At 43.1% G+C, this 19,576-nt stretch overlaps 1 protein-coding gene across 8 annotated transcripts in view; it reads right to left on the bottom strand.

The window, feature by feature from the left end:
- Positions 1-19,576, bottom strand: part of TNIK (TRAF2 and NCK interacting kinase) — a 295,635-nt gene that overhangs the window by 21,628 nt on the left and 254,431 nt on the right. For all 8 annotated transcript variants that reach the window (XR_014156696.1, XM_081862118.1, XM_081862117.1 and 5 more), the window contains 5 exons: positions 16,007-16,113; positions 12,845-13,008; positions 12,363-12,460; positions 4,161-4,345; positions 1,348-1,474 (listed from right to left, as the gene is read on the bottom strand). Coding sequence is in view for 7 of the 8 variants with exons in the window: in XM_081862118.1 (XP_081718244.1) it covers positions 1,348-1,474; positions 4,161-4,345; positions 12,363-12,460; positions 12,845-13,008; positions 16,007-16,113 (681 nt within the window). In the remaining variant the exon portion in view is untranslated. The remainder of the gene's footprint in view (positions 1-1,347; positions 1,475-4,160; positions 4,346-12,362; positions 12,461-12,844; positions 13,009-16,006; positions 16,114-19,576) is intronic.

The following is a 19,576-nucleotide window of genomic DNA, read 5'->3' on the forward strand; positions in this document are numbered from 1 at the left end:
AGACAGGGTTCTGTCCCACCCCTTCAAGTTCATGGGATCTGCCATTGAACTCCCAGCCTTTTAGGTCCTTCCTGCCCTTCTTGACCTCTGCAGGTCACGTAGCCTGACTGCTGTAGTGCTTCAGCCTCTGGACATCTCCTTAGCCTATTTTATGGAATGTATTATGCATTTCCTGGTCAGCTGTACTTGGTTGGGGAGCAATATTAGCCATAATTACCTAAGCTCAGTGGGATCACACCGTGATAGCAATTGAACCCACTGCGGAAGAATCACAGCTAGCTGGCTATGAAACTACCAACCCCTGCACCCAGAAAGCAACAATGGCTGGCTTCAACAACAATGAACCATTTTCTCAGGGTGCTAAATGTGGCCATTGGTTTTACGGACAACATCAGGGTGGGGAAAGGTAGTCATTCAGTACTCTGGACAGCACCTACTGGGCCTCAAGGTGAGATGTCAGAAGCTCTTCCTTGTGTCTTTCTGAATTACCTATCCTTCCCAAACACTTTATTTTTAGTGAATTTTCTTCTTCTTTTGTTTTCTTACAGCATGCCTCGTACAATCTAACCTCCTGTCATTCATAGCAAGGTTGTTCTCCAACAACAGGTTTACTTCACCCCACTCTGCCATGTGGCATTGCTATCAATGGCCAACACTGGTAGAGCACAGGAGACATGATGTGCTACCTATTCAGGAGGAGGCTGAAAAGGAAGGTTTATTTGCTCCTGGCAGTTTTAGGATTTGGGTTGTGACTCTCAACAAAATATTACGGGTTTGGCTCCACTGCCTTGCCCCATAACCACTAGATATTTCACTGGAATTCATCCATGCTGCATAGGTGCAAATGTTTCCCAAAATAAAACAAAAGTCCCATTTGTTGGCCTCTGGATTGACTTTTTAAGAGTCTTTCTTTTTCCTCCTGAATACAAGCCATGACATCACAATTAGGGTGTTCAGATAAAGAGCTACAATTAAACTAAAGCAATTGGAAATCTTCAGCAGATGGCTGAAGGGGGAATTATTATGGAAGTGAATGGGCTAGGTTTCAAACTCACTTCTACCGGTGTAAATCCTTTGGTTTGGGAGTTGTTGTTTTTTGCTTTAGGCCAGGATGGAAGAATATCAGAATCCAGACACAACCTGGCTGCATCCTACAGTATTCATTGCTGTTTGCAGTTTGGAGAAACATCTTTTGTTTAGATGTTGTAATTATATTAATCAGCTGCTAACAGGCATTGTTTAATCAATCACTTTGTGCTTAGAATACACAGAGCAATGATTATTCATAGCTTATAAAGACAAAATCTCTCAAAGATGTTTCACAGGAAATAGTTGCCACCCACTTACCTCCCTTATCATTAAAGTCCCTTCTCTGGAAATGCTGCTAAACGTATCTGTATGGGGCGGTTCTAGAATGTGGCTGGACACCATTCCTAAGTTGTAGGCCTCGTTGTTTCCCGGCATTCCTGTTGGGCTGCAAAATATAAACAGTGGGTATTTGCAAAACTTAAATAAGTATATATATATGTATATACCATTTTCGCTGCTGTGTGTTGGTCCAGATTACACGGACCAAATGCCAACAGTAAGATTTTTTAATCTTAAGGCAATCATGAATCCAACATATATGAAAATCCAGAACAAGTTATAGGTTCCTTTATCAGAGGCCAGGTTTTTACAGTAATTCATACTCTAAGGCAGCAATTAAAGATGATTACTGAAAATGGCAAGGCAACATCCAGTTTCCCCCATGTTCTCCTTATAAATGGAGAAGGAAACACAGACAAGACTACCCTGTGTGTGGCCCCTGCACCTTCATGGCATGCACTTGATATTGCTAAGTGGGTATGGGCAAATGCAGAACCTCACAATGTTACCCTCCAAATTTCCTTAACCAAACATTATGGGAAATGGAGGGAGGAAACTGGATGGTCGCTGGTTTTGAAGGCATCCCTCTGGTTTGTATCACGCCTGGTGCCAACCTAAAGGCTAGAGCACATATGATGATTGTGATAACAGGGAGATGCTGCCGAAAACTACTGCCCTGTGTTGAAGCAATGCCTGCTTGGCTTGTACCATTTTCAAGGATTCACTGTGTCATTTACTCCACCATGCTGTGGATTTCCTCTTGCAGACCATCAGTAGCTAGAAATATGGGGCAGGGGTTGGGAGACTCAGAGGATGTGTGAGACTCACAGGCAGATGGTACCTGACACAAGGAGGTAGTTTTCTCATGGCAACTAAATTTGTCCAGGGCATTTTTGTTTTTGATGGCCACCCAGGACAACAAGAGCAAGCCTCTCAGCTGTATCTGAAGATGTCAAATTGTAGAGATGAGACTGAGTCCTTCTAGGACCACAGCTTCAGTGCACACAAGCCAGGGAACAACATGACATTGCAACATGGCATATTTTAAACCACATTAAGCTAAACAAGACACAAAATATCTGCCCAAACATTACCCATATACATATGGATGGCCAACAAAAATAAGCAGCAGCTGCTTATTTATGCCTGAAGGCAGAGACTGACCTAGATAATATAGAAATATAGATCAGAGAATGTTCTAATAAAAGTCCAGATATGCAGCTGTTAGCACCATTTGTCAGTCTTTAAAATACTGGGAAACTGTTAAATCTGTGATAGTGCAAAGAACATTTAAATGAGAACTTCATGAAAGACTAAGGTGTTGTCTGCGAAGTGAAGCCATTGTATATTTATGAGAACTTCAGAAAATCCCAGAGAGTTTCCTAGCTCTGAGGGCTCTTTCATACATGGAGCTTCTGTCTTATCTGTACATTGCCATATGTGAAGAAGATAAACTGAGTCCCAGAGCTTTGTCTGCTTCCAAGTAATGAGTGTGGGATCCTCTAAGTGGTGGCTCCTATATGTGTGGGGAGCGGGTGTTGGACAAAAAAATGTTGGCACCAGCTGAACCTTGGGGGAAACGACATTCCACAGCTGAGGAGCCACCACCAAGAAGGTTCCACCCTGAGCCAAAACACCAGGCTTCCCTGAGAGATCGTAAAGCCTGGGGAGGACAATGCTGAGAGGCACTCCTTCAGATAACTGAGTTCTGTTGTCCAGGTATTTGTATCTAAGCATCAAAACCTTAAATGTGGCTTCAGAGCATATAGGCAGCCAGTGCAAACTCTTCAGAAATAATGTTATATGGCTCCAAGCAGCTGAACCAGTCAACATTCCAGCCGTTGCATTTTGTATAAGCTGCAGCCTCCAAATCATCTTCAAGGGCAGCCCCACACAGAGCTTATTGCGCTAATCTAACTCCAGAACCCAGAGTCTGTAGAGCCTAGGCCAGTGTTTCCCCAACCTTGGATCTCCAGCTGTTTTTGGACTACAACTCCCACCACCCCTAGCTAGCAAGACCAGTGGTGAGGGATGATGGGAAATGTAGTCCAAAAACAGCTGGAGACCTAAGGTTGGGATACACTGGCCTAGATTACTGTAGCCAGGCTGACACTATAGAGGAATGCCTGTAGCTCACGAACCAGCTAAAGCTGGAAAATAGGTACCCTGTGTTACTGATGCCACAGGTCACCAGCAACAAAGCTGGATCTAGTAGTCTCTTCAAGCTACACACTTGGTTCTTTGGGGGAGTGCAACACCATCCAGAACCAGCCTCCTCTCTGTTCCCAGACACAAGAACCACTACCCTACACCACCTTTTGCCTATGTTTTTCATGGGTTTCTGACTCTATCGATGTGAGCTCAGACTGTATTATCCTTCAACTGGAGTGAGCTGCTGGCAAGCCAGGATGGCTGGGGACTGTATCCAGCTGCTACCCCAAGCACAAAAAGCTGCAATCGCAGTTAAGTACCACACATCATCTGCCAAAAATAGCATCCTCATGTCAAGGCTTCCTCTTCTTCCCAGCAATGCCCAGGATCAAGTCTCCTAATGTTGTGAGGTCATAACATTATACATTTCCCCTACCATTCATCCAACTGATGTACAGCAGGAACAGACAATTGCACATGACAGTGCGATGGCATGGGGTGAGTGATCCTACACATTATGGGGAGGGACCTGACCTGGGGGGCAGCTGCTGTCAAAGATGCACAGTGTCGTTCCGTCCACCCACAGCTCCAAATAAACAGTGTTAATTATAATGGTGTTATCTTCACAAAATATGCCTTACATAAGCCTTGGAATGTCACTGACAGGCACGGTCCCATCTTGCGTTTCACTCTCGCCATCCTCCTCTTCCTCTTCACTGCTTTCAGACTCCTCGCTGGAGGAGGAATAGTCCGTAACTTTCTTCAAAGGCCGGTTTGTTTCTTCAATACGCAGCTCCCTCAGTTCTTTCGCTAAGGCCGTCAGATCCTATATGGCAAGGGGAACGAGGGGAACTTGAGGTGAGTTTCGTCAACAATTTATTGGGCTGCAGAAAAGCTGCACACATCTGACTGAAAGCTTTAACTACACAGAGCATAAGCAACCAAAAAATACTAATTTTTTATAGTAGTCTTACAAACATAGACCAACGTAAGACAACATAGCATGTAGCTTTTGTGAAAACAAATGCTGGCTCTATGCTTGTTGAAAACTCAACAGCAAACTTGCTGGTTTTATTTGACCACATAGGCGTGTGTACATATCTGTTTGTAGGCTTTTACGTACAGACACAGGACAGTTACATTTGTTGAAAACAAATGGAGTTCAGTCACGATCATAGTAAACTGGAAAACATGATCACCTTTGGAGGCCATTTATTGCCATGTACCTTAAGTCACGTGAACAGGAGCTTCACATTGTGTGTTTCCAGCTCATGATGCCCGACAGGGGAAGGGAAAACCATGATTGCCTTGATTCACACAGAATGGTGCACTAACTGATATCGTTTTGGGGGTGGGGTAGGGTGTACCTGTATGAAATTTTGCCATTGGTTTGGCAAACTGTTTATTGCTGCTGCAGAACGGAGGACCCAAACCAATGGATTCAAACTGCAATAAAGAGGACTTCAACTAATCTTTAGGAAGAACTTCTTGGGGATACAAGTTGTGATGGCCTTGGAAGGGGATGGGCTATTGCAGTAGTGGATTTCCTTCATCTGTGGAGGATTGGAGTAGACAACCCTTTGAGATTCCTTTCAATTCTTGGGTTCTAATAAAGCGGGTGATAGGAGGAGGAGGAGGAGGAGGAGGAGGAGGAGAAGAAGAAGAAGAAGAAGAAGAAGAAGAAGAAGAAGAAGAGGAGGAGGAGTTTGGATTTGATATCCCGCTTTATCACTACCCAAAGGAGTCTCAAAGCGGCTAACATTCTCCTTTCCCTTCCTCCCCCACAACAAACACTCTGTGAGGTGAGTGGGGCTGAGAGACTTCAAAGAAGTGTGGCTGGCCCAAGGTCACCCAGCAGCTGCATGTGGAGGAGCGGAGACAAGAACCCGGTTCCCCAGATTACGAGACTACCACTCTTAACCACTACACCACACTGACTCTCAGGAGGAACTGGTGACAACGGCAGTGAAGAGGTGACGTTCCACTGGGGAAAGAGAGCTCACTAAGTATAAAAAGTATATCTTTTTATAGATGCCATATTTTTCAAACACATGGTTTCCTCCAAAGCATCCTGGGAACTGCAGTTTTCCCTCACAGAGCTAATTCCCATCACCCTTAGACTACAGTTCCCAGGATACTTTGGGAGAAGGCATGTGCTTTTAAAGGTTTGTTGTGGATGTGACTGTAAGATTGTGAGAAAATTTTAGAGTTAACGGGGGGCGGGGGGGCGGGCGGTAAATACAAGGCCTCCACTCCTGCTGTTTGCCTATAGCAAAGTACTGTGAGTTATTGCTGACAGAGATGTAGAGACAGGTCAAACAAGATTGATGTATAACGTGATTTATGCATGGGACTTGAGTGAAACAATGCCACAAAAGACCTCCTCAGCTCCAGGAGATAGAGAGCATGGACGAACTCGCTAAGACCCGCACAAATTGACACATACCCTGCACAAACACACACACGTAGTAGCCACAGTAAATGTGGAAATACCACATTTGGAAAGTTACGGGTGGCGGCAGGGGAACAACCAGGAAACTTAAAAAACAAACACAAAGAGCTTTCAGTTTACTATGACACTGACAAAACCTTTGACAGCATTATCTCAAGACAAAGGGCACTGCAAGCACCATATAGAAGAAGGAGACTTCTTGTAATCTTACATGCTTTTATAGCAATGCAGGGGGAAGCAGTAGGGGCAAAAAATAAAAAGCATGAGAGCTCCAATTAGAATGGGTTAGAAGAGTTTATTGCATTAGGCATGCACATTATGAACAAAGCAACTGCAGTCGTTAGTCTTACCATTTCTCCCTATATTAGTGACCGAGGGAGCCATCAGCGCATTTGGTCAGAGATACAAGGGTTAGGGAGAAAGAAACTCATTGAAAAAAAAGGCTATTTCCACATTTTTTTTTGCTGTTTTTGGTCTTATGGCCATATTCTCTCTTTGTCATATGTCCCAATTTCCCCAATTTTACCTCTGATTAAGGGGAAATGAGCCCTGAAACATGCAGTACATGCCTTCCTTCCTTCATCTTTTTTTTTAAAGCATTGCTTCCATCATAAGAAGTGAAACTGAGGCAAGACTAACTTACCTTTCCTCTGCTCTTTCCAGGCATGGCCTGCACTTTAAACCTCTGTGTCCAAGTGCCCCCCCCCCTTTAGCTCCAGAGCTTTCCTCATGAAAACCTGCTCTTTAAAGCTCAATCAGAGCAAACAGCAATGCACAGAAAACCTGAATTCATGTTTGCTCCGACTGAGTACTAAAGAGTGAGTTTAAAACGTGGACGTGTGCCTGGAAAGAGTGGGGCAAAAGATTAGTGTGGATAAGCCCTAAAATATCCCGTTCCAATGCAGCCCAACTGGCTTTACTCAGGACTCAATGGCCACTTTGTAAATGACAGGCATATAGTACTTGTGCCATAAAGGCGCAGGGAAAGAGCATCTTTGTCTCTATTTGCAGAACGTCAAAGTTGATGGCATCTTTCAATTTAGTTCAGGGCGCACGTCACTCTACTTTCGGTAAAAGCTACGGAAAATACTTTGATCAGTTGAACTTAACATACAGCCAGAAACTTAACATGTAGGAAACTTTATGAGTTGCTAAAGGAAGGTTAAGATAACCTAAAGTTCAGTACAACAAAATCAGCCCCTGGCTTGTTACAGGGAACCATCCTTACAAATTATACAGCATCTCCTTGAAAGCAAAGAATCTCAAAGAATGACAAGATGCATCCTTTATCTGAAACCCTAACCAATTAAAATCACTTTGTGCAGATGAATCAACGAAAGTTTCAATTGATGCGTTTACTTATTAAAGCCTGTAGCCCTAAGTCAATATTCCACAGGAAGAGGTATACTTTGCAGGCAATGGAAAGCCTGGGTAGACTGTCAAACTCGAAGCAACAGTGATATCGAAGGGAAAAGCAGGTCAATATATTTTTAATTCTGCACAGATTAAATCAAACATGTTATCATCATTACAGTCATCCTAAAGTGGTGTTTAATTAAGGTCTATCAGCAGTATAATCTCATCACAGCTGATAAGCCAGTTTACACATTTCTTTAAAGGCATGTTTATTTTGTTCTGCAGAACAAGACCATGGGCTTATCCAAACTTACCTTCTGCCCCGCTCTTTCTGGCACAGGTCTGAGCTTTGAAACTACATGACCGAGCACACACACACCCCCCGTTGCTTTCCTTGCAAAAACCTGCTCTTTAGCACTCAGTTGGAGCAAACAATTCAGGTTGTCCATGGATTGCTGTTTGCTCGGATTGAGCTTTAAAGAGTGAGTTTTCATGAGAAAAGCTTGGAGCAAAAAGAAAAAGAAAAAGGTGCTTAGACATGGAGCTGTAAAGCATGGAAAGAGTGGAGGAAAGGCAAAGGTGGATAAGCCCCATGATTTACTGTGTCAGTGCAGAGATGTGGCACATGTCTTACTTACAAAGGAACCCCCTACATTGTTAGCTTGGTGTGCCTAAACAATTAAATCTGAAGCACAGGAAGCATGTCTTGCAGAAGAGGAGGCATCATATTGCACAGAGTTTTTATACAATCATCTCCCTGGTGCCAGCCACCTTGACACTAAAGTATTCTGTAAGAAGGAACAGGGATTTTCAAGGGCAAAGGGTATGGGAGAGAGAGATAATCAACACGGCTGACACACAGTTTCCAAGGTTTGGGATCTGCACAATCAGGGAGAAAAACCTCTCTGGTGGATTGGAAACATGCTTAAGTCAGATGGTGTAATTTCAAGGGAGAATTTCCATGAGTCACTACCCTTGTATCCAAAATAGGTGCATGAACTAGATTAAAGGTAAAGGTAAGGTAAAGGACCCCTGGACAGTTAAGTCCAGTCGTATTTGACTATGGGGTGTGGTGCTCATCTCTGCTTTCAGGCCAAGGGAGCCGGTGTTTGTCCGCAGACAGCTTTTCTGGGTCATGTGGCGAGCATGACTAAACCACTTCTGGTGCAACAGGACACTGTGATGAGTGCCAGAGCACACATAAACACAATTTACCTTCCCACTGCAGCGGTACCTATTTATTTACTCTTTAAGAAGTCCTTTAAATTGTTGTGGGTTGTGCATAGCATCTCAGAATAATGCACGCCAGGCTAACACCTAGTTGAAATCAGTTATCTCTTTCAGAATCTGTCTCTGTAGCATCCCCAAAATGCTGCTTCTGAGCTGCTCCAGGTATCTACCGCAACAGAAGCCAGAAACAATTCTGATGTTTGGGGGAAATGGAGAAAACAGCTGCCAAGCAATGGGGGGTTCTTCATGGAGGAGAGTTTGTGATGCTGAGAGGTGCCTGCTGAATCAGAAACTCTGAGACTGTTCTGGGTCTAAAGAATGAAGGTGTATCGTGGGACAATTTCCACATCTAGTGACTGCAACAAGAGAAATAGCCTTCACACTATTTGTATGGTGAGGATACGAGGCCTGCTGTTCAATGAACCCTATCAAGTTAACAGTATTGTAATGCTGTACTGTATGCTTACATGTCATCTTCAACCAAACATGAGTGACATGAATGTGGCTGAATCAGTGTCACTGTAGACATTAGCATGTTATTCAAAGTGGCTTTTTTTTGTATCCCTGAGTAGCAAGAATGCCAGTGAAATGTTTCCATCAGGCTCCCTCAGTTGTTGCTTTGCCATTCTAAACTATTAATATTTTTTAATTAAGAGAAATTATTTATTATTTGTTGTGACAAATGGGGAATAAGATATTTACTACTAAAAAACTATTGGGAAAAGACTGAATGAACAAACTATCCCTGATCTAATCCAAACACTGCTGACTGACAGTTGTTCAAAGACTGTAATCACAGATAAGTGTCTAATAGATTTTGCTTCTACACTCCAAATGAAAAGCTTAGAGTACCCCCCCCCATTCCATTTTAAAGAGTAGAGAATGTGGGATTTTGAGAGCTTGTTTCCACTGCCAACGAACTCTGTGATTAAAACCTGGCCAAATCGAAGCAAATATTTTCATTACTGCCAGATCAATTTCTTTGGTTTTAATTGTTTTCAGTTTTTTGTTCCGAAGATGAAAAGGAGGCCTAATTAAAATTCAGGCAGCAAGAACACATTTATAATATATAGTTCAATAATTAGTGACTCATTCATTTCAGCTGGATCATTTCCAATTACCTAAAGCAGTGCATTGTACTGCTTTTAAAACATTTATCTCCTCAACACCCCTAACTCCAAAACTAAGACTAGAAAATGGGCTTAGGTGTTTTCAAGCTATTATGGTTCAGCTATAGAAAGAATGGCTTCGCTACAACTGCTCACAAATTATCAGAGAGAGAGAGAGAGAGAGAGAGAAGGAAGGAAAGAAAGAAAGAGACTCAAAGTGAAAAATGCCTAATTTCACTGGCTTCTAGACTTCCAGAGGTACATGAAAATAACTAGAATTATCTACAGTGTAAGGCAGGGCTTTCCAACCCAATGCCCCCAGGTGCAATGGTGTTTGGGAAGACTTTTCACTGGTGCTCCTGGGCAGGCGCTCCAGATCCTGAGCTTTCTTTATCTATTTTGAAGAAAGTCTCTAGCCCTCCTAGAAAGAAAGTTATGGGGCTAAACAGGCAGGTACCTTCTAAGCCATTTCTGTGAAATGAGAGCGAGTGTGGTCTCTTGGTATATTTTTCCTGGTACTGAGGAATGCTCCTTCCTGGTATCAGACAGCAACAACATCAGTGTGTAAAATCCGTATTGTGTGATTTTCAAAATTAGGACCACCAGAACATAGGTGACTTTCCAAGGACAGATGGCAGTAGAAGTTCCCCTCATTTCAGCATGCGCTGCTAGGATGGACCTAATGAGTAGATATGAGTAGATATTTTTCAGCGGCACCTGTTCCTGGAGTGTGTGTGTGTGTGTGTGTGCACAACATGACTTGAAACTTCATTTTACAGCTACACTGCTTGGTACTAATGGATGAAACCAAAGTTGGGTAAATTGCCAGAGTTCATTATAGTTAATTACCATTAAGAATATGGCTCAGAATAACACATTAATAAAACTAACTAATGGTTACAGTCATGAAGAAATATTTCAAATTTATATGAAAACTACTCACCCTGCATTGTTGGATCAAAAATTGTGGGAACACACATACAGTATTTGCAATCTCAAGGGGAAAGCGAGTGAGGGGGAGGGGGAACCCAGAGCAGGAAAAGTGCATCTGTTCCATGGCTCCATCCTCATTTTCAAAAGGGGCTGCCATAGTGGTGTCACACACCTCGCCATGTAACACTGAGTTGCTTGGGGTGTGCCAGGGTCCAATATTTTAAGCTGTACCAACTTAAAATGTTGAGATTGCATCCTGAACATCTGGGGCACAGATCCCTTTTTCTTTGATTGCACACATGAATAGTGGTTTGCACAGATGCAGAGTTACTTTTCTGGTGAGAAAAAGGATTTCATGGAGCCAAACCCAAAGTAAAACAGAAGTTTTACACCTAGGCTACACCCCACCCTTCTTTTTCCTGAGCAGCTTTCTATTTCTATATAAAATCTTTCATCTGGAGTCATGATTGCAGTATCACCTTTTTGAATGTCAGCAACCAAGAAAATATGGTTTGATGTTAAGCTCTAACTAGTCACCCCTGCAAAGGCATGACCAACTAAGAAAAGATATCACTAACCTCATCTATTGCTTTCTTATAGCTCTGGGAGTAAGGGAAGATTAATCAGCATCAGAGGAAACAGATCAGGACAGGAAAATGCCAGAGGAAAGGCAAGCAGGTTAGAAATAAAATCAAAATTGTTAGCTCAGTGCTGTGAAGTGTGAAAGGGAAAAAACACACATCAACAAAACAGCAGATACATGTTCATAAGAGGCTAAATGGAAATTCCTCCCATGCCCTCTGCCAGTACAGAAATACAAATAGTCAAACACAAAACTAAACCAGGGGCAAGCACTCTGGATGGGTTTGCTGTGGTTTTTTTTTTTGTGAAGTTTGCAATAAAAATTATTGTAACTAGACACTACCAAGCTAGGGCCTGCATTCTTAGGGCATGTGAAGCAGCTAGGTGGACTTTGAAGGAAAACATCCTTGTGACACTTCCCCTTGCCTGCCATTGGTCAGAAATTGGGATACTGATTTAACTATCTTGCCTGGCTGATGTGGAAGAATGGCCTGGGATTTCCTGCCACTATGTGTTTCTGCCCCTTTTGCACTTGAAACAACCCCATCGCTATCTTGCCTAAAGTTTAGATCCTTGAATGTGAGAAGCTTCAACTCTCTGCTTCTCCGTTCCCGAGAATACATATTTTTATCTTGCCCTCTCTGAGGTGGGCAGCATCATTTTGCACAGGTGAGCCCAGTAATGACCTGTCTGGGTTTCTGGCTTTCCTTCTTTAAAACCAATGACCTTTTAACAGCATCATGCACCTTCCTTGGTCTTCTAAATACTAAATCAGTCTGGCTCTTGACAAACACAGGAACCACTAACACGTGCTTGCAGACTGCACCATGGCATGTCTTCTCTATAAGATTAACCTTGAGACTAAAACGTCCTTCAAAGGTATTAACTCCACTAAGAAGTATGACTTCATACAAATAGCCCTAGCCACTGATAAGCACCATGTTTTCAGTTATTCCTATGCTGAAGGTTTTTACTGAACTGGAGAAAACTCAAACCACCCTTTCTCTAAATAGTCCTGTCTTCTACAGTCTCATCTTACACTCAAAACTGAACTGGAGTCAGTGGGGAGATGAGCAGCGGCATTTGACTCTTTTTTGACTTGCTCTCAAAAGATTGTGGCCTGAAGGAAAAACTCCACTTCCACTGGCAAAAGTCTATCACAAAACACATTTAAAACTCACAGCAGGTCGGCTTGGTCGCGTCATGTCCTTGCTGTCTTCCTGTTTTATCTTAGCTGGCTCGTGTGGGAGGATGGGCGAAACTTCGGGCTTGGCATTTCCTAGGCAAAGAGCAAAGCAGGCACAAAATGGATTAAAGGCCTTCCTACCCCCATACCTCTCACCAATGAGAACAGCTTTACTTCCAGGTAGCTGATTCCTTCTCTATTTGCTTCAGGATCCACTGAAAAGCTCTCTCGGGAGAAACTGAAACTGCACCATGCAAATCATGAGACTTTCAAAGCAGGTCTATGCCAGTGCTAGGGACAGAGATGTTCACAGTTGAGACGGAAATATGGTTTTGTGTTGTTTTACAATGTTTGTTTCGTTTTACAAGATGCCAGTCCGATGGGTAGAGAGTTGGACATGGCAGAATGCAAAAGGAAGGAAGGAAGGAAGGAAGGAAGGAAGGAAGGAAGGAAGGAAGGAAGGAAGACATGTCTTACCTCTGACTCTGTTACGTTCACTAGAACCAGCTTGGGATCCAGGTTGGGAGCCTGCTTGGGAACTGGGCTGTGAGCTGGGGGTGCTTGAGCTGGAAGAGCTGCCGCTGCTTGTCCTCTGTAAGGGGTTTTCTATTATAGGCTCTGTTCTCCGTAGGTCAGGGTTACTAGAGAGGAGAAGGATTGGGCGTCACTCTTCATGTGTCTTTTAGGAAGCGTTTCGTGAAGTGAAGTGAGTAGAAAATTGGTGCCACGGTATCATTTTTGTTTAGGCAAGCCAATCCAGACATAGAGAAGCTACATGTGTTTTATTTCTTTTTGGCCAGTGTGGATTTTAATGTTTTTAAAAATAAACTTAATGTCATTTTCTAATATTGTTATGAACCACTTTTAGAGGGTTTTGGTTTTTTTAACAATCAAGTGGTGTACGTACGCCCCCCCCCCCCCGCACCTTCTCTAACTCATACATGGATGTCTCCTTTGTCCTCATTCAGGAGTATTTTCATACATTGCTACTTTTTTGACCTGGTTTTGTACACAAAATCCTCAGCACTCCTTATGCTAAACCTTGGAATCTCAGAGGCAGATGTCCAGACGTTGTGCAGGGGGCCTTCTGAACATTGAGGGGGCCTGGAACCTTAAAAAAAAAGATTGGGGGGGGGCACAGTGCCTCGTCCCCCAGGAGCTGGCACCCTTGGTCACAGGTGATAAGCAAACCTGACACCTTCCTAACTTAAGAGAAAACCTCCTGTTCAGTTCAGACGTAACAGGGAAATAGAGTTTCCCACTATATGAATGAAACGTGGCAAACCTCGATCTCCTAGGGTCTTTCTTTCTTCACACCCATAAGGAAGAGATTAGAAGCTTTCTCTTCCTATTTTAAATCATTGCAGTTCCCTGTTGGATCGAAACTTGGATCATGATTTGTTCACTAAATACAGTTTAAACACATCATATAGCACAGGGAAGCTTTGATCTCCTCTTTGCAGGTGTGAATAAGGAAGAGAAGGGAGGGAACAAGCCTGAGGCATGTTGCAGCTTGCTCACATGGGTAGGAAACTACAGTTTCTGTTTCATCTGAATCAGGCCTACAAATCTCTGCTGGTTAACCACTATGACTTCTAGCAAGGCATTCTGGGAATTATTGCTTTGTGAAGTTGCTGAGAATATTGCTAAGAAATCCTTGAAGATTCTTGTTGGGGGGATGCATATGTTAAATAAGCATAACAGCAACACAGACATGACCTTCCTGTGTCATGCAAGAGAGGATTAGCGAACGGCACATCATAATAAAGCATACATCACTGATAACCATTTGATTTACTTATATTATGGCGCAAACCATTTCATATGTACACGTCTCCCACAATTACGCAGATTGCTTGGGGACAAGGAAGACAGATGGCATAATCCAAAATGACTTTCATTTACAGTACTGAAAACACAACAAAAAATTAAGTAAACCAGCTAGCTGCAGGTTAATTCTTTCATTCCAAAACATTTCTTCTTTAGCAGCTGCAAATACGACAGTGGATGATACCTGCTGGACTCCTATTCCCTGATGTTAGTGGTTTTATATCTTAGCTTATTTCAAGCTGCAGGCAGGCTGATATTCGACACTTCATTTGCCAGCTATACAATAACTCTTGTTCTGGCTCCCTCCTGAAGAGACACAGTGCTTCTGCACACATTACATTTCACGCCTTGGCAGCTGCACCAAGAGGTAACTGCTGGGTTTATCTTGAGATAGCTGCAAGCCTACAGGCACTTCCAGGTGGACTATTTTACAACTGTCAGAGGCACTGAATTGCAGGAGACTGTGCTGATACTCATTTTGATTTGCTGCTAGTCCAAACGGCCCTATCTGGGCTGGAACAGCCTAACTTCTTTTGTCTATGCTATTGTAACATCTAGGTTAGATCACGTTCGTTATACATGGGGCTGCCTCTGGTTTAGAAAGTTCAGCTGGTGCAGAATTCAGCATTTAGGTAGCTCTCTGGGGCAACACAGTTTGTGTATATTTTGCATATATCGCCAATTCTGGCTAGACTGCACTGGCTGCCAGTTAGTTTCTGGGCCCAATTCAAAGTGCTGCTTTTGACCTATAAACCCTTAAACGGCTCAAGAACTCAATACTTCAGGGACTGCCTCTCCCCATATGAACTGCCCCTGACCCACGAACATCATCTTAGGGCCTTCTTCATGTGCCTTCTCTGTGAGAAATCCAGAGGGAGGAAACACGAGAATGAGCCTTTTCTGCGGTGGCTCCACTTTTATGAAATGCTCTTCCTTGGGAGGCTCTCCTGGCACCTTCATTACATGTCTTTAGGCACCAGGCAAAAACATTCCTCCTCTCCCAGGCCTTTGGCTAATTAAACAATCAATGGCCTTTTAAACTTTGTGTGTGAGGGCAATTGTTTTTGTTTGATATTATGGTCTGCATTGTTGTGTGTTTTTATATTGTAAACCATCCTCTGATGTTTGGATGAAGGACAATAATAGAATTGTAAATCAATCAATCAGTAGAGGAGACACAGGCTGAACCAGCAGCTATAGCATTAATTAAGACTTTGTGTTAGCTGGTACCTTGTCCTTACATTCTTCAGCCATCCCCCCAGTTTCTACTTTATCATTACAGTTGCTGGGGAAAGGTGCTTACCTCTCAACAACAGTTTGAGATAACTCATTTATTTGAGGTAATAGCACAGAAATGAGAAGACAGTGGAAAGAAAAAGCACCTAAGGGGTAAATGTGGGGACAAGACTATTGTTCCCTTCATTCTCTCTTTGTGTATGGGGGTATGGATAGAAAAGGTGGTACTTATAAATACAAAATTTTAGACATGCAGATGCCTCCGTTATGCTATACAGTGGTACCTCGGGTTAAGTACTCAATTCGTTCTGGAGGTCCGTTCTTAACCTGAAACTGTTCTTAACCTGAAGCACCACTTTAGCTAATGGGGCCTCCTGCTGCTGCCGTGCCGCCGGAGCACGATTTCTGTTCTCATCCTGAAGCGAAGTTCTTAACCCAAGATACTATTTCTGGGCTAGCGGAGTCTGTAACCTGAAGCGTATGTAACCTGAAGCGTATGTAACCTGAGGTACCACTGTACATAATTCAGTAAACTTGGGAGGTGAGGAGGTTTTCCTTCCTGGTTGGCATTACCTTGCCCTTATTGGCTGTGATCCTAGTCGAGGTCCTACTGCATTGCCATTCCCTGGAGAGTTCTTCCGAGCTAATGCAGGTGAGATGGAAGTAGTTCGCTGAGGCACCTATAAGATGACAAAAACATAAAAGCTATTGAGGCTTTGCTCTTACAATCAGGCCCACAGTTCACACCAGCAAACTGGGAAAGACCAGAGCTTTGGTAAAGTCTGCAAGCATGAAGGGTTGCTTTTTTTAAAAAAAAAAAAAATCCTCACCGAAAAATAGAAAATATTTTTAAATAAAGCAATTACAAACCACACACAGCACTTTCAAAAGCTTAAATATGGGAGATAATTTAATTGAGTTGAGGACAGTTCATTCCCTGCGGCAGTAAACGCTGACTTTCTTTCTTCTGCACATGGTTACGTTAGCTATTTACGCATTAGAAAGGAAGCCTAGATTAGGGGTATCTAGATTGGCCTTACCTGTTGCAGAAGTCAAGTGGAGCAGTATGGGGAAGTGGAACAGCACCACTTTGCAAAACTTGTTTGTTGCTGCTTTGCATGCACACACACACACACACACACACACACAGCAGCTATGAACAGAGATGTGCACATGCGTGTATCTGTACTACAGGCATTGGGGGGAGGGGCTTATTGGGTTATTGCTTTTGGTTTGATTTTATATGTTGTGGTCTTGTTGTGAACCACCCTGAGACTACCTCTGGGTATAAAGGTAAAGGGACCCCTGACCATTAGGTCCAGTCGCAACTGACCCTGGGGTTGCGGCGCTCATCTTGCTTTATTGGCCGAGGGAGCCGGCGTACAGCTTCCAGGTCATGTGGCCAGCATGACTAAGCCGCTTCTGGCGAACCAGAGCAGCGCATGGAAACGCCGTTTACCTTCCCACCGGAGAAGTACCTATTTATCTACTTGCACTTTGACATGCTTTCGAACTGCTAGGTTGGCAGGAGCAGGGACTGAGCAATGGGAGCTCACCCCGTCACGGGGATTCGAACCGCCAACCTTCTGATCGGCAAGTCCTAGGCTCTGTGGTTTAACCCACAGCGCCACCCGTGTCCCTCCTCTGGGTATAGGGTGGTGTATAAGTTGAATAAATCATCATCATCATCATCATCATCATCATCACCCCCCCCCCAAAGAATAGGAAAAAATAGGAAGGAGTCAGACCATTTGTTTATCTAGCTTAGTACTGTCTGCAATGACTGGCACTATCTGGAGACGCCGGAGAACTATAATTCCCAGGATTCTTTTTTGGGGGGAAGCCACATTGCAACTTGTGGCATGCCTCCATCTCCTTTGGCAAAGCACTTGTCTAGAGGGAAGGTGGGAGTATACCATACTTCAGGCAGCACAATATTGTTTCCTTTTGTGTATGCCCGTTGGCCTTTATGTGGGAGCTTGCGGGTGAAGAACTGAACCCGACAAAAATTCAACCCAGCATTCCTCAGCGTGTAAGGAGCCATGGTGATGAGTGGGGCAATATTATTGTCTGCCCTTCCACAATTTCTAGCATCCATCCAAATGAATGAAAGCAGAGATTCTCAGAAAACCAGATCCTGCATGGCGGCCCATATACGTCGCTGACTTCTGGGAGTGAAAATAAAATTCAATTCAGGTATGCTCCTAGGTAAGTTAAATACCTGAGATTGGAGCATAGTCCAGATGATTTCCGAGCCTGTTACGGATGCTGTCAAGGAGGAATTGAAAAACAGACCAACAGAAGCATAACTTGCCTTCTTGCGCTCGCAAGCGCTGCCCCCTACTGGTGCATGTTCAACTATATTGGCAACACCTTGAAAATTATTTAATTGTCTTAAGGAAAAACGGTCTGAGAGAAACTCTTGTTCTTCTTGCTTTTTTTGTTAATATAAACCATCCACAGTTTTACATGGAAGAAATTTCAATGCCCATTAAATGCTGCCCCACTGAATCAAGTTCATTTAGTTCAGAGATTTACCCATGACCTTCTACATGCAAAGCACCGAGCTTTTCCAAGTCAACCAGAAAGTGGTGACTTTAGCACTGGCCTTGGCAAAAAACCATTTTTTAAGACCCGGGAGTTGACTGTATTAATTGCATACTGTTGCATGGCAATATTTTTTTAAAATATATTCAATTTCTCTCTCTTGAACTATGTATTGCAGCTCAAACAAGAAATACATCTGAACTGGACTCCATGAGGAATGACGACAGTATTGTTTTATGGTCAGCTCACCTCCGAGTTCACAGAAATTGCCTCGTCACATGTACCACTGCTTCAAATACAATCAAACTACTTGATGCAAAGTGTAGGAACAGCCACGTGTTCCAGATTCACATATACAACAACTGCTGCTAAAAAGCTATGACCGCTCTTCAAGTCCCAAATGCCTGGGTGAACAAAAATGTTTTCACTATACCAGGTAAGGGAATTCCATGGCCAGGGTGACACTATGGAGAAAGTGCTGCTGTGGTTGACAGTCCCCACTGACAGCAGAGCCACCAGCAGGGCCTCCCCTGCCAAGCTTAAGGTCAGGTAAGTCGGCACAGGGATGGCAATTGTTTTAAGTCCCAGGCCCCCAAGCCATTGATTGATTCATTAATTTAATGAAGTTATAAACTGCTTCACAGTCTGAGACCATCAACGTGTGTGCAACAGAATAAAAATATGGTAAATAAAAATAATACAAATTCTAAAAACAATTAAAACCATTTGTACAGATGCACAATTAATATTGCGCAAATGACAAAGTCACACTTAAGCCTTCTTAAATATAATTCTGGCTGCTAGGTCATTCCAGAGGGCTGGAGCTGCAGTACTAAAAGCCATTTTTAGTACAAGCTAAGAACACCTCTGGGGCATATGGTACTCTCAGCAGTGCCCCATCTGAGGAGGGCAGGGATATATGGGGCAAAGCAGTTCCTTAGGTAACCTGGCCCTACTTTGTTTACGCTAGTGCCAACAACTTGAATTGGGCCTGGTAGCTCACAGATAATTCAATGCTATTTATCCATATAGACTAACTGAGATGCAACATTTACATTTTAATAATTTGGGAAGAATTTTGTAATCAACCGCAGACAGAAATTCAAATCTACTAACTAAGGCATTATAGGCTGACATCATAAATCACCTTGCTGTCTACAAATTTTTCAGTGCAAATTGTTGCTTTGGTGCATTTACATCTTAGGGAAATTACAGCCAATGTCACCACATCACATGAATTAGCTAGATCTTTTCTTTTTCGTAACCACATCATCTGAGGCAAAGGGCTGAATCAGCACAGAAGAAGCTTTTAACAGCCATATTGTAATACATAAAAAAAAACCCCGAAGGAAGATTAGAAACAAGGTAAGTGCATTACTATATTGGAAAAGAGGCTGCAATCCTATACCCACTTACCTGAGAGAAAGCCTCACTGAACTCAATGGGACTTATAAGTATGGGATTGCACTGTTAATTAAAGAGCTACTGCCATCACATCATTAAGGTATAAAACTTCTGGAACCCTTACAGAACACTCCACCGGGTATTGATTACATCTGGATACATGACGTCAACCTAGAAAGCCTAAAGATTTGA

The sequence above is a fragment of the Podarcis erhardii genome (genome assembly GCF_964252035.2).
Source record: "Podarcis erhardii genome assembly, chromosome: 5".
NCBI lineage: Eukaryota > Metazoa > Chordata > Lepidosauria > Squamata > Lacertidae > Podarcis > Podarcis erhardii.